Genomic DNA, 14,094 nt, shown 5'->3' with positions numbered 1-14,094 from the left:
TCTGAATGTACTACCGTTCAGTCTCTCGCCTCCGTTTTTTCGCTCCGAACACTTGACTGAGACAGCGTTCCGATATTGCAGATCTGAATCCCTGTCGTCTGAGCACAATGCGTTCTTGTCTCAACGTGAAGACAAACTGAAACTGCTTCGTACTACTAGCCTGCCTCCTGCTTAAAGGAGATGAACGGCGAGCTTGGAGGTACAGTTGTTCTGACCTAGGTTCAGGACACATTCAGAGACGGACAGGTTTGGTTTAAACGAGCAATTCAGTTTCTTGGCCATGCATGGACATGGACAGGAGTGGTCCCATTCTTAGTGCTCAAACATGATGGCTCTCAAGTCCCAGTCATATTCTCATTTTTACAACTCCAGTACACACGTTCTCATTGGGATGCTTATCACTAACTCATACCCTGCCCGCCCCTGGCCATGAACTTAATCACTGCTCTTTGGCATGGATTTATATACATGAAGTAAACTAATTGCTGCTTAATTTTGCCTAGTTACCGAAACCATGCATACACAATGTCAGTGTAATACCATTATTGTCGTCACAGCCTGAGATCCATGCATGGACGGTATGTATATGTGGACTCGGCAAACTGCATATGGCTACAAGTAGGGCTGGGTATTGGTTTTTTTTAACTTCGGTCCGGTTTTTTATTTTTAAAAACTTCAGTTTTCTAGACATTAGGAACCGATCGTTAATTTTCTAGAAAATAAAAAATCGAGAATAGTTTTCGATAAAAACCGAATACCAAACCTATACTCAAGAAGGTTACAAAGCAACACATACAACAAGTTTACATAACATTTTAAATGTAAAATTATATAGGTACAATGATGTAAAGATACATCATACCTCAAAATACAAATAAGTGAACAACAATTTAATTGCATAACACATTTAGTTCACATAATCAAATAATCAAATTTCAGAATTGATACAGTATGATATTCGATTTTTATGGTATTTTGGTTTGATATACGATGAAAACTGATTATGATATCGAATACCGAACTTGTAAAAACTGAAATCGAACCGAACTAAAAAACAAGATTATGGTTGGTTTTCAGTTTATGGTAAAAAAAAGTGCCCACAAGAAGTTACCTAGCATAAGGATTCAGGCAAAATGCAACTTAAAGTTTAGGTTAAAAACCTCTGCTGGCTGCCAGTGCAGGCATACCATATACATGCATCATGAAAGCCAAATGGACGTGTTCAAAACACAGTCAAACGGCGATATAAAGCTACAGTACACTGAAGGCTGAAGTACTGATTACGTACTAGCTAGTGTTGTCTCGTGGGTAAACAGCCGCGTCGTCCGTACATGACCACATCAGGTTCGGGTTTGTCTCTCGAGGGAGCACGCCGTTGGGAGTGGGCAAGTCCGGCCACGCCACGGACATCGCCGCCGGTCCGGCCCAGTACTGCATCTCGGACGCGGGGAGGGAGACCGGCGGGAGGTCTAGCCCGACCGTGGCGCTGGCCAACGCAGCCGACACGCTCGACGCGGCTGGAGGGAGGGAGGCCAGCGCTGTGGTGCAGGGCAGGGGCGTGACGCCGGGGGCTGCAGCTTCGTACTCGTGTCCGCGTCCCGCGGCGCTGCTCACCACCGCGTGCAGCTGGTCGCTGTAGCAGCTTGCCGCCGCCGCCGACGATGGTGGGGGCAGCTTTAGCCGCCCGAGGCTTGACAGCACGTCGTGCTGGCCCAGCGGCCCCATGCCGAGCTGCGAGTCCATGCGCGGCGGCCACAGCGACGGCACCGTGCCACTGGCATTACTGCCGCCGGCGTCCGGCAGGACGTGGAGGGGCAGGTGTGCAATGGCGTCGAGGCCGAGGACCCTGTGCATGCTTCCGCCGCCCTGCACGCCCCTGGCGCTGTTAAGCAGCGCCATGAGCTGCGCCTGCGCGGCGGCCGCCTGCTGCGAGGACGCCCAGGGCCCGTCGAGGCCGGCGCCCGTGCCCATGCCCATGCCCAAGCCGACGCCGAGGCCCAGGGACGGCGCGCCGCCCACGGCCTTGCAGGAGACCGCGGGCTTCGTCGCGACGGGCGTAGGCATGGGGCGCGGTCTGCGGCAGCCGCCGCCGATGGGGACGTTGCGGAGCGCGCCGCCCTTGGTCCAGTACCGGCGGCACGTCTTGCAGAAGTGGCGCGGCTGGGTGAGGTTGTAATTGTTGTAGTAGCAGAACTTGGTGTTGGAGGAGTCGCACCGGGGGCACCGCAGAGGCGTCTGCTCCGCTCTTTGCCCCTGCGGCGACGACGTTGCGGCCGCCGTCGACCGCTGCTGCGCGGACGAGCGCGACGACGTGGGCGACGGGTTGGAGACGACGGGGTGCAGCAGCAGGGGCAGAGACGCCGGGTTCACGTCGTTCACTCTCTTGAGCTGGTCCATGGCGGCCCCGACGAGCAGTTCTTGGATCATGGTGGTGGATGGCAATTACTCAAGATCAAAAAGGCTTCTTGGAACAGAGCAGAAGAGTCTGGGTTCTTTCTTGGAGATGGCAAAGGTGGAGTGGAGTGATTGCTTTCAGGTTGTAGCTTTGTGGTTTGAATCAGAGGATGAGGGCTAGCTAGAGATGGCAATGGGGACCCGATCCCCGATTCCCCGCGGGGAATTCCTCTATTAGGGGACGGGGATGGGGAAATTTCTTCCCCCACGGGGATGTAAACGGGGAAAATTTCTCCCCCGACGGGTAAACGGGGACGGGGATGGGGAAGCATTCCCCATCCCCGTTCCCCGTGGGGACCCGTTAAACTTACATGTAATGATGTTTTCATATAATAGTTAATGATAAAAAATAAATAATTATCTTGCCAAGAGATCATTAGTTGTACAAATACGTTTATTTTAATGTACACATAATGATTTTTACATCTAACAATGTGTATAAGTGAAAATGTTTTACATTAATAACAAATGAAGTACGATCTAATTATAATTTAAGCGGGGACGGGGATCCCCGATGGGGATTTATCCCCGCGGGTAACGGGGATGGGGAAGAAATGTCCCCCGCAAGCGTTTGTGGGGATCCCCGCGGGGAAGTTTTTTCGTCGCGGGGACGGGGATGGGGAGCTAAAACCCGACGGGGAATTCCCCGTTGCCATCCCTAGGGCTAGCTGGGGGTGGCGTAGTGGTATGGTACACATAACGCATTACACACATACACTGGGTTGTGGCGGTTTATAAAGACGTCGGTCGGACCGTCGGAGGCGGGAGAGGAGAATGGTCCTGCCATGCCATGCCATGCCATGCTATGGATTGCATCGAATTGAGCTAGAAGGCTAGCTGCCGCTTTGTTCGTTTTTCCGTGTGCCTTGGCTTTACTTGTCTCTGTTCAGAAACCAAGGCTTTTGTCTTGACGTGTGATTTACCTTGGACACTTTGTTGGCTGCAAGTGAGGTACTACCACTACCAGGTTTTTGAGGGGGGAATGTTAAGCAGGAGGGACGTGGCCCGTGGGGACCGCCACAAGTTCCTCGGAATGATGGATGTGGTAGGGTTTCACTTCACAGTTCGGAACGCTGCCGTGTTCTAGTTCCAACTGACCTACCTGTCTCCCGTTTGGGGCCTCTGTTTTGTACCCACATGAAGGTGGCCATTGTTCACTTTTGCCCAATAATGTAGCCTAGCTAGCTAGTAGTAGACCCCAATTTAATTTACAGGATGCATGGTTTATTACCACACATACAGATACAGTCCTTTGAAATTCAAGAAGCATGCAGTTTTTTTTTTCCCGAAGGTAGGGCCTGCCCGGCAGCGTGTGATCATGGCGCTCCAATGCAGAGGCCGGAGCACTACGAGTTGTTGTTGCTGTTGGACAAGGGAGATCAAATCAACCCATGAATTTTATAGTTAATACGCCGAAAGGAAAAGAACAGCAATGGAGACGTGGAGAGGATTCCGCATTCCCCAATCATGCAGTCAAATGCCCACAGAAGCCAAAGGGCGCCGGAGGAGCCACAGACCGCGAGAGTACTCCGCCGGCCACAGCAGACAGTGACAAGTTAAAAATGCTTTGAACAGGAGCATCACTCTTCACTTGCCACTCGTGTTGCATTCGGGCACGTGTGGTGTGCTACTCCCTCTGCATGAACAAGCTCTGGAGTACTTGCGAAACCAAGTTCATATGCAGCAACTATTCAGTTATACATACTCCAGCTCCAGCACAGGCCACACGGTTCCAAAGGGATTTGACAAGGATTTCTACGCCAAACATGGTACACTAACTATCCGGCGGAAACGACCGCGCGCAGCCGAACGTGTGGTAACAGGAACGAAACGCCGCCGAGACGACGTTGGAGGCCTTGAGCCCAACAAAACAACTACCGGTTGTACTTGTGGGTGGAAGCAAGTCGTCGGCACGTGTTCCGGATGACACGAAAGCCGCAATATGTGCACCAGTACGATCAAAAGCTATGAGTTTGTACAAGGGAAACTAATCAGACTGGAACGTGGAAAGGTGCGTGGGTGTGCGGGTGTGTGTGTGTGTCATGATGGAAAGGACAAAGGAGAGGGCTCTTGGGGACAGACGGAGGAAGCGGTAGAGAGAGAAACATGATATATATATATATATATATATATATATATATATTAAAGCTGTGAGCAAAGAACCACTCGTAGTCGTCCATGTCAGCTTTAAAAACGCCATTCGAATGATACTACGTCAACGACAAGGAATCACAACAATCGCAAGGGACCCGCACCGCAGCAGTAGAGGAATTTCCTTCACTCAGACTCTCTTCAACGGTGGACGCTAGCGCCCCCTCCCCTCTCTGTGACGGCTACAGGCCTCTCCCTACCGCTACAATGGTGCCCCCTAGCTCTGCTACAGTGCTAGCGGCTGGTGGGTGCGCACGCTACATCAAGGGATACCACAAGTGCTCCCCTTGCCTCGGTTTGTGTGTACAAAAGTATTTATTAGTTGGGAAAAAATTGATAATAGATGGTGAATAGATATGGAAAATAGTATTTTATGATTATAGTGGGGTATATGGGAAGGATTTAGGGGGAACCGCTGTACAGGGTGGAGATATAGGGGGGAAGAGAACGCTGACGTGACACATGAGTGGGATATAGGGGGAGAAATTTAGGGGTAACCGCTGAAGACAGTCTCACAGTCTTCTGACCACCACATACGTCTGGACACTTCTTTCCCACGGCCTAAATTGCTTTGCATTTCCTATCTTCTTTCTCTTGTTCATATTTATGTCAAATTTTATTTTATTTTATTTACAATACATATACAAGAGAAATATGTGGAAGCAACTACGCTGGTTATAAGCACATATTATATTTAGCACCATTCATATGGATGACTGTACTAAATATATTGCTTCGTGCACGTGCACACATGTATGCATATGACTTGCAAAGAAAATGGAAATGCACATATGATATAAAATGTGTTGCAGAGAACACTCAATGTAGGTTACAGAGTATCTCTACTACTAATTAAGTACCTATTGTAGACGTTCACAGCCAACCGTGGTGCACGGTTCTGCCGCATCCAAAGCGTTCAACCCGCATCCAACGCCCCTGCCGCATCTTGCGTCCCTCCCGCACTCGTCCCTGCCCCAGCCCCCGCGATCCCCTTCCCACGCATGGCGTTCCTGCCGTAGCCCCCGCAGCCCCCGCGATCCCCTTCCCACGCATGGTGTTCCTGCCGCAGCCCCCGTAGCCCCTGCAATCCCGCCTGCCAAGCATGGCGTCGCCGCGGCCGTTGCCCCCGCGATCCCCTTCCTCAATTCCGCGCGACTATGGCCGTCTCTCTCGCCCCCGCTCTCCTCTTTGCTATCTGCACCTACGCGACATGGAAGGAGATCGCCTTCGCTGCGCCAAATCGAGAAATCCGCGTCCGCTATGGAAGGGATCGGCATCAGTATCCGCGTCCGCAGCACCAAATTGAGAAACCCGCGCCCCAAATCGAGAAATCCGCCTCCGCTATGGAAGGAGATCGCCTCGGCTGCGCCCTGACTCTCGGTCGGCATCACCGCCCGCGTCCGCTGCGCCCCTACTTTAATTCTGTCTCCTGTCCTCCTGCCGCGCCTGTTTCCTCACTTGTGCGCCACCAACCAGGAGGACGCTCGCCGTTGTCTCCGGCGCGGTGCTTGCCGGTGGAGCTCTGGCGTACGCCCGCTCGAGCCAGAGCCGCCGGCGGAGGAGGCGCCCGGAGGCGAGTCGCAGCAGCGGAGCCGGTGCATTGGCCGCCAATGGGGATGGTTTCAGCCGGAACGGTGCCGGCGGTGGATTGGCTGCAGCGGACCAGAGGAGGAGTGGCCTCAAATCTCTGCATTTCCTCGCTGCTATCCTACTCAAGAAGATAGGGCCCAGTGGCACGCGCTACCTTCTATGCTTGGTATTAACATTGGTAGGTTCTACCATTTTTTCCTCTGTGAGTGATGTACTTGTCCAGATAGTGCTCGTGTTCACCGCTGCCTTCATCATCTCCTCGCCAGCGCCGCTCGCGATGACCCCCCTCCAACGATTCCGGGGTCTTCGCGACCCAAGCGTGACGCTCTACGCCGACGATGGAGGGGAGCTACACACCACCTCCTCCGTCCGGGCGTTGTTCCACCTCTTTCTTCCCCCCTGTAGGAATCACGGGACTGAAAGAAAGGTTAGATTTCTGTTTGCCTTTCTGGGCATCTCAGTCCGAACACGATAAAGATTCTGAGAGCACTGTAACAATTATTATTAAACGATTTCTCTGTCTCTTGCTCTGAACAGGAATTCCTATCATCGTTGCAGATCAAATACGATGAACATAGAATTGGAGAAAGGTGGAATCTTTGTGCGTGAAAACTGCAATCAGTTGCAGCAGCAGGTTGATTCTCAACCTGCCTGAAAAAGGGATCGGCTTTTACGAAAGAATTAGACTGGACTCAAGAACACCTCTGAACTGAACCTGAACACAGCCGGAATGCTTGGTAGAGACTTCTGTTTCTGAATTTATGAAAAATTTTGTTGGATACCTATATTTATCCTTGGTCATTTTCTTAAATGATATCTTCTTGTTCAAGTAGTTTTTTGTGCTTTAAAATTTCAAGGTGTGTAAGAGTGTATGTAATATATTTACATGGCCAAATTTTATGTGATATTTCTGCTTTTCTACAATATCTACTTTGTGTCGTGTACTTGTGTGCCTGATATGTTGCTCCATGTTATATTTCTTGAAGGACAAAGGTTCTGATGAGGTTGTACTCAAGGCCATGGGAAGGGCTATCAATAAAATTGTCATGGTTGTAGAATTGATCAAGGTACTCCTGAAGACTCTGGTCCTTGCTAATATTACTGGTGACTTGATTGTTGATTGTGTGAGAATGTCGGCACCAAATGGATGGGGGCAAAATGTGAGGATGGAATTGGGATCCTGTTCTAAGCTTGGATGTTTATGGAAATGGCGTCCAAGTGAAATCTCAGTGCTGGACTGTAGGGTTTACAAATGCGGTGCCCGAGTAGACTGAGTATGTATTCTCTGGTTGTATGTGAACCCTATATGCTTACTTAAAAGCAGAGCAGCTTGTTTCCACAAAAACTTCTCTCTCGCGCTAGCAGCTGTTGGTAGGAATGCATTCGATGAACAACGCTCTTGCTCGGCGAGGCAGCCCTGAACAGCTTGGTAAGCACATGCTTAGAGTGGCCACTGAGCTAGCAATTCACTAGAGAAAGGGGAACCTGATGGATGTCTTTTCTTGTAGTTTACTCTTCGCACACTACGGACTTCTCACAGTTTTCTTTGCTTATTGCTTCAAACGATTTTAAAAATTATGCTGCATGCAGTTTCTTGTCACCTGACTGCTCTGTAGAGCTAAGTTTGTATTTTTAACTGATGTTCCTTTAACTCCTTTTCCCCTGAAACCAATATCTATGCTTACACAAACAGTACGTTATCCTTGTTTTCCTTTTTTAAATTCATAGCCTCATTACTTACTATTAAGTTATTCTCACTCGATTGTATTGTACTTTTTATATTCAGATTTCTACAGGACGAGGCTGGGATCTCAAGGGCTTATGTCGTGCTTCATAGATGGAGAGGTGGGCGACAGCAAACCAACAAGCCGCTGAGACCTTTGCATAGGTTGGGTCGCGTTGCTTCCCCTGAGTGACTGAGTAGCCGTATCTACTTGGTCAGTAATTTTGGTTGGCTAACACCGAGTTTCCTTATCGTTCTCTCGTGGTCTTTGCGAAGTATGGTACGACGCGGCTTAATGTGGACCTGCTTGATGGCTCGGTCTCCTATTCAGAGCCTGCATCGGATTGGTATGCATCACCGGTTCACTCTAAAGACCTTGTTTTCATTATTTTTCTACTTGCGCTGCCTTAATATGAAATGCATCATTGGCTAATTTATTAATAGTAGCTGCTATGCTTATTAGCCAGGACATCATGGCGTGCATATGGCTGGACCAAATCACCTAGCTGACAAAAGGTCGAACAAGTACTCCATCATTTTCAATAACAGGTATTTTCGCTATACTGTTTCAGTTTTATATCTGTTGCCTGAAATTTTTGTAGTGACAATAATTTAGACAGAACAAATTATCCTAGAACATTAATACTGCAAACAACTCTGCTATTAGTGGAGAAATTCTACACGCTGATAAAGTGTTAGATGAAATGTCATAATGGTGCAGAGAGAAAGAATCTCTTGTGGTTTTTATTGATAGCGAGGATGAGATCACCTTTTCATTACATCTCAATGAAGGTTCAGCGAATAAATTTGCTCATGTTGATGCCATAAATACGGTTAGCTGAAGCTATTTCAAGTGGGAAGATTTTTTACAGAAATACTTCGGATATGTGTGACAGTGAAGAAGCCATAAAACAAGCGAAAGGTTATCAATTTGACACCTTTGTTTGATTACATCCTATTATGTATTTCAAAGCTGAAGTTGGAATACTCATAGTTGTTCTTATCATTATTGGTTACTTGTGCAAATTTTTTACCAACCGGTTTCTATGCTACATTTATCTTCTACCCTCCTTTTATTCAACATTACCTTGCAACTCTGCAGCCAAGGATTAATTTGTGACATAGAATTGGGACTGCTCTGTGGAAACAAAGTCACCCTTGTTTGAATTTTCCTCAACTCCATCTAGAGGTAACGATTCTTCTTGTGCAGCCCCTTGCACTTCAGCCATGTTGTTTTCTGAAGGAGAGACTTCTGATGCAGCAAGGTGAAATTCTCTGATATCCAAAGCATAGCCCCCATCTGATTTTACTTCATCGTGTATGCTTCTTTTGACTTCATCTCTTTTGGGTTTCTCTAGAGACTCTTATGATGCAACAAGCTGATGTTCTCCAATAGCCTGGACACTGTCCCCAGCTGATGTTAATTCACCCTTAAAAGAAGTTAGGGGAACCTGACTTTTAGCCGAACCTTCATGCTGCATGACATTTTGCACTTCAACTGCACTGCAATCAGGAGGAGACGCTTCTAGAACAGTAGGTTGAAGCTGTCTGCCATCAAGAACATGATTTCATCTGCTTTTGCTGGCTTTTCTTCCATTGTTTCAGCTTGACCTCTATTGCATTCCTGAGTAGAGTCATCAGATGTAGCAAGACAATGCTGCCCAATGGTTGAGACATCATTCTCATTTGATGCTAGCTGCCTTTCCTCTGCATTTTTTTTGAATTTTGACCCTGTTACATTCCTGAGCAGAGATGTCTGACACAACAAGGCAACATCAAACAGTGAGGGAAAACAGAGGTTGTTTTTTTAATGCCACTGATGAGAAGGAGTTGCTGAATGCAATTTTCAAGCCTGCTGTTGAGTATCCTCACGCGGACAATTTAGCTGGCAAGGAGACAAGGCAGCGATTGAGTACCAGGATGAGGTGAGATGGGGAAATTGGTTAGTGGATGATTAGTTGAGTACTTCAAACTTGATTGTGCATAAGTATGGGATCTTCATTTTCATTTCTGTTGTGGGCTGTGCAGTCTATTCAATGTCGCTGAGGCAACAGTTACAAGATCCTGGAAGAAAACCCGTGGCAGCTCTACACTACAATAAGGGTGATAAAGATGTCTCGCCCAATGGAAGGTATGCTTGAAAGTTCCATTATTTTTTTGAATGACACATCTGATACATATGGTCTTTTCAATTTATCGACGTTGTTCATAAATATTTAGATTACATGTTTGTTTATATTACATGTCTAAATATCATATTTAGACATGATCAAGGTAGCATAGGTAATATCATATTTACTCGCTCTATTCCTAATTATGAGTCGTTTTAGTTTTATCCTCGGTCATTTTTTCTAGCTTTGAGTAAGTTTATAAAAATTACTATCATATACACCATGCCATATTTTTATAGCGTATCTGTTTGATATTGTAGATAATTTTTTTAAAAAATTTAGTTAAAAGTTAAATAAATTTGACTTAGGACGAAGCTAAAACGTCCTACAATTTAAAACAAAGGGTGTAGATGATTGAGCTCCCATTAAAATAGTGAACTTTTACCAATTACCATACTGGTGAACAATCAGGGGCTAACTCGTTTTAGGACTCGATAAACAACATCAACGGAAGTATGTAACATGGGAAACTGTTGTGCATATTTAGGTTCACGATGTTCCCCATCCTCTGCTCAAAAGTCTTGGCGTGAAGAATCTCCCAGCTGTAATTGGCCGAACCGTGAATGGTGAGGAGCTCCTTCTGAAGGATGGCATTTCGGTGAAAGATCTCAGATCTGGTGTCAAGGAATTGAAGACACTGCTAGATAGTATTGAGAAGAAGAATAAGAAGTTATTATCGAATCTAGCTAATAAGAAACCTTCCGGTCAATGGGAAGAAATCAAGAAGATTCCTCTGCTCACAGCTTCCAATTTTGAGGAAATCAAGAAGACTCCAGTATGCATCATTGGTGTTTTCGGGTCAAACAAAGCCAAGGGGCAGCTTGAAGCAGTCCTGTCTGAGGTATATCTCCTGTTTTCAAAAGCCAAATTATAGAGCAGAAACACATGTTTTCTTGTTCGTCTGAATGCATAATAATATCTATTACCTTGTGGTTCTTTCCTTAATCTTCGGTATAGCCATTTGTTAACACATATCATCGCTTTTCTGTTGATTGCATCCAGATATCTAAGAAGACTCTGATAAGGGGGCAGAACTATAATTCCAGAAATGTTGTCTCCTATGCTTTGCTGGATAAGGACAAACAATCTGCATTCCTGTCATCGTTTGACAAGTCTGGATACAGGTCATCTGACAAGCTGCTCATCGCCTACAAGGAACCCATTATTATTATGTTATTATTATTTAGAACTGAAGGAAGATTTGGATGCAATGTTTCCCATGTGAATACATACAGTGGAATTGCAGAAAAATCAATGGATAAGTTTGCTGTATTGATATCATCTTTCAGATACCCCGGCCCCCATGCCAGTGGCCTTCGTGCTCCTTTAAAGGATGTGAAAAACACACTTTTTGTGAGGTATGCAGCTCTAGAACCTTTTTTCAGACTTGAAACTTCTAAGGAAATTAAGTATGATTGGTTTACTTACTGGCGACAGTACAATCTTGTTATGATTATGTATCTATTTTTTATCATTCACGTTACAAACATGTGAACCAAAAAGTACCCTACTGTCAGTTCAACATAGGTGCAAAAATCACTTTACACCTATAAGGCTTGTACCTGGCACACTTTCATTCTATCATTGTACTTTTATGATCCTGTGATCCCTAGCATGGTTCTAAGGCCCAAGTATATTCTTTTCCCTACCTTTGTGCAAAGCCTGTAATGATGTGGCCGATAAAATTCAGGAAGTGCTGGTGATGTGTTGGAAGATAACCCTGTTGGGAGGCTCAAGGTTTACGTGCATGATCTCCCCAGTAAATACAACAAGAAGCTGGTGAAGAAGGATCCTAGGTGCCTGAACCACATGTTTGCTGCTGAGATCTTCATGCACCGGTTACTGTTGTCAAGTGCTGTCCGAACATTTAATCCTGAAGAAGCAGATTGGTTCTACACTCCCGTATACGCCACATGTGATCTGACTCCTTCGGGTCTTCCCCTTCCCTTCAAATCTCCACGCATGATGCTCAGCGCAATTGAGCTGATTGCCACGAACTGGCCTTACTGGAACAGATCAGAGGGTGCAGATCATTTCTTTGTCACGCCACATGACTTTGGTGCTTGCTTCCATTATCAGGTATAAACACCACCGGTACATGAAGTAGTTGTAGCGTGCATTTATCTATGCTTCCATTAATAAAGTTTAGATGCTAATCAATAATAGATGAGTACTGAATACCAGTATTTGGAACAACTGGGACGTATCTAATTGCGTCACTGAACATGGGGCATTGTGGGCATCAAGATTCTTGTTTCACTATGAATGAACTACTGAGTCTATGACTAAAATACTTAGGTCCCACATGTTTGTTTGTCTCTTGTAGAAGAAACATGTCTCAGGTTGGAAAATTTGTTAGTTGCCGTACTATTATAATGACAACTTTTCCAGTTGGCACCTTACATTACTGGCTGTTCCAACATCTCGATATTTCTGTAACACAAGCGCTTCAAATTATTTTCAGGATGAGAAAGCAATCGGGCGGGGAATCCTTCCCTTGCTTCAGCATGCTACACTGGTTCAGACCTTTGGACAGAAGAACCATGTCTGCCTGAAGGGTGGGTCCATCACAATCCCACCATTTGCACCTCCCCAGAAAATGCAGGCTCACCTTATCCCCGCGGACACCCCTCGGTCTATCTTCGTGTACTTCCGTGGTCTGTTCTACGACACCAGCAACGATCCTGAGGGTGGTTACTATGCGAGGTAAATCATCTATCTGTCTGCAAGTGATGCAGCTTCCCTCCACTTTTTCCCCAGTCATTCATCACAACACTGCGTCCTTGGTCTGATCTCTGATCATTCTGCATGTTCTACAGAGGTGCTCGTGCATCAGTCTGGGAGAACTTCAAGAACAACCCGCTCTTCGACATCTCGACTGATCACCCATCGACTTACTACGAAGACATGGAGCGTTCAGTGTTCTGCCTGTGCCCCTTGGGCTGGGCTCCATGGAGCCCCAGGCTGGTGGAAGCTGTGGTTTTCGGCTGCATCCCGTTGATCATCGCCGACATTGTCCTGCCCTTTGCGGACGCCATCCCATGGGAGGAGATCGGTGTGTTTGTCGCCGAGGAGGATGTCCCGAAGCTGGACAGCATCCTGACGTCCATCCCAACAGATGTTATACTGAGGAAGCAACGTCTCCTTGCAAATCCATCGATGAAACAGGCCATGCTGTTCCCCCAGCCTGCTCAGGCGGGAGATGCATTCCACCAGATCCTAAATGGGCTCGCGCGCAAGCTCCCACATGGTGACAGCGTCTTCTTGAAGCCCGGGGAGAGGGTCCTGAACTGGACCGCCGGACCGCCAGGCGACCTGAAACCTTGGTAGCATCTGCCTGCCTAGAACCTTTTTGGGAAAAAAGCAAGAATGAGAACATGGTGATATACATACATGCACCTTTAAGTTACCATGGTTGTAAAAAAGCAAGAATGAGAACATGGTGATATACATACATGCACCTTTAAGTTACCATGGTTGTATACTTGTATAGTGCTGACCACAAGCCAAATGTACATTTTGGTATGTTCTTTCTTCTTTCCCTGTAGTTGTTATACCATATATCTTCACTAGGTGAGTGCCCGTGCGTTGCAACAGAGACATATAATACATAAGTTACCGTGATATTATATGTCCCCGTTGCAACGCATGGGCACTCACCTAGTAAATTATTATGTTCCCACGGTGGCCGTCAACATAAGGCCGCTCACCACGGTGGAGCTGCAAGATGGTTGCACGGATTGCATCACCGTCACGCCCGACGAACCGCAGGTACCGATTTGTTGTGTACTTGTGTCTGATTAGAGTGGTCTACTTGTGAAAAACTTGATGCAACATGGCTTGTATGGGTTGATACCCCCCAAGGGCTTATATAGGTGCTGAAGATCTCCAGTGGAGGATTTGTGCTCAGTGCCATCATATTTGCTGATTTCGAGACTCTTCTATAGTATTATATAATTTCGTAGTAGAAGTTATAGTATACTTGTCGAACCAGATTCTAAACGC

The 14,094-nt window shown here is 46.7% G+C and overlaps 2 protein-coding genes across 3 annotated transcripts; one reads left to right on the top strand and one right to left on the bottom strand.

Moving 5' to 3' along the window:
- Positions 1 to 1,134: 1,134 nt before the first annotated feature.
- On the bottom strand, positions 1,135 to 2,620 carry LOC103625855 (dof zinc finger protein 4). The gene has a single exon (XM_008646250.3). It carries the CDS (start codon positions 2,425 to 2,427, stop codon positions 1,288 to 1,290), a length of 1,140 nt encoding a protein of 379 aa, XP_008644472.1. The 5' UTR covers positions 2,428 to 2,620; the 3' UTR covers positions 1,135 to 1,287.
- A 3,841-nt stretch (positions 2,621 to 6,461) lies between these two features.
- On the top strand, positions 6,462 to 13,633 carry LOC103625854 (probable glucuronosyltransferase Os01g0926700). Of its 2 annotated transcripts, XM_035958936.1 has the most exons (6): positions 6,462 to 9,843; positions 9,947 to 10,049; positions 10,577 to 10,930; positions 11,092 to 12,168; positions 12,554 to 12,795; positions 12,909 to 13,611. In XM_035958936.1, the coding sequence occupies exons 4-6, from the start codon at positions 11,899 to 11,901 to the stop codon at positions 13,417 to 13,419; spliced, it is 1,023 nt and encodes a 340-aa protein (XP_035814829.1). In that variant the 5' UTR covers positions 6,462 to 9,843; positions 9,947 to 10,049; positions 10,577 to 10,930; positions 11,092 to 11,898; the 3' UTR covers positions 13,420 to 13,611. The 2 variants fall into 2 exon arrangements, with proteins under 2 accessions (XP_035814829.1, XP_008644471.1); XM_008646249.4 differs by lacking the exons at positions 6,462 to 9,843; positions 9,947 to 10,049; positions 10,577 to 10,930 and having other exon boundaries at positions 11,664 to 12,168; positions 12,909 to 13,633.
- Positions 13,634 to 14,094: the final 461 nt, after the last annotated feature.

The sequence above is a fragment of the Zea mays genome, chromosome 5, assembly GCF_902167145.1.
Source record: "Zea mays cultivar B73 chromosome 5, Zm-B73-REFERENCE-NAM-5.0, whole genome shotgun sequence".
In the NCBI taxonomy this organism is placed as follows: domain Eukaryota; kingdom Viridiplantae; phylum Streptophyta; class Magnoliopsida; order Poales; family Poaceae; genus Zea; species Zea mays.
The sequence above is the reverse complement of the archived record's forward strand: the minus strand, read 5'-3'. Positions and strand labels throughout refer to the sequence as shown.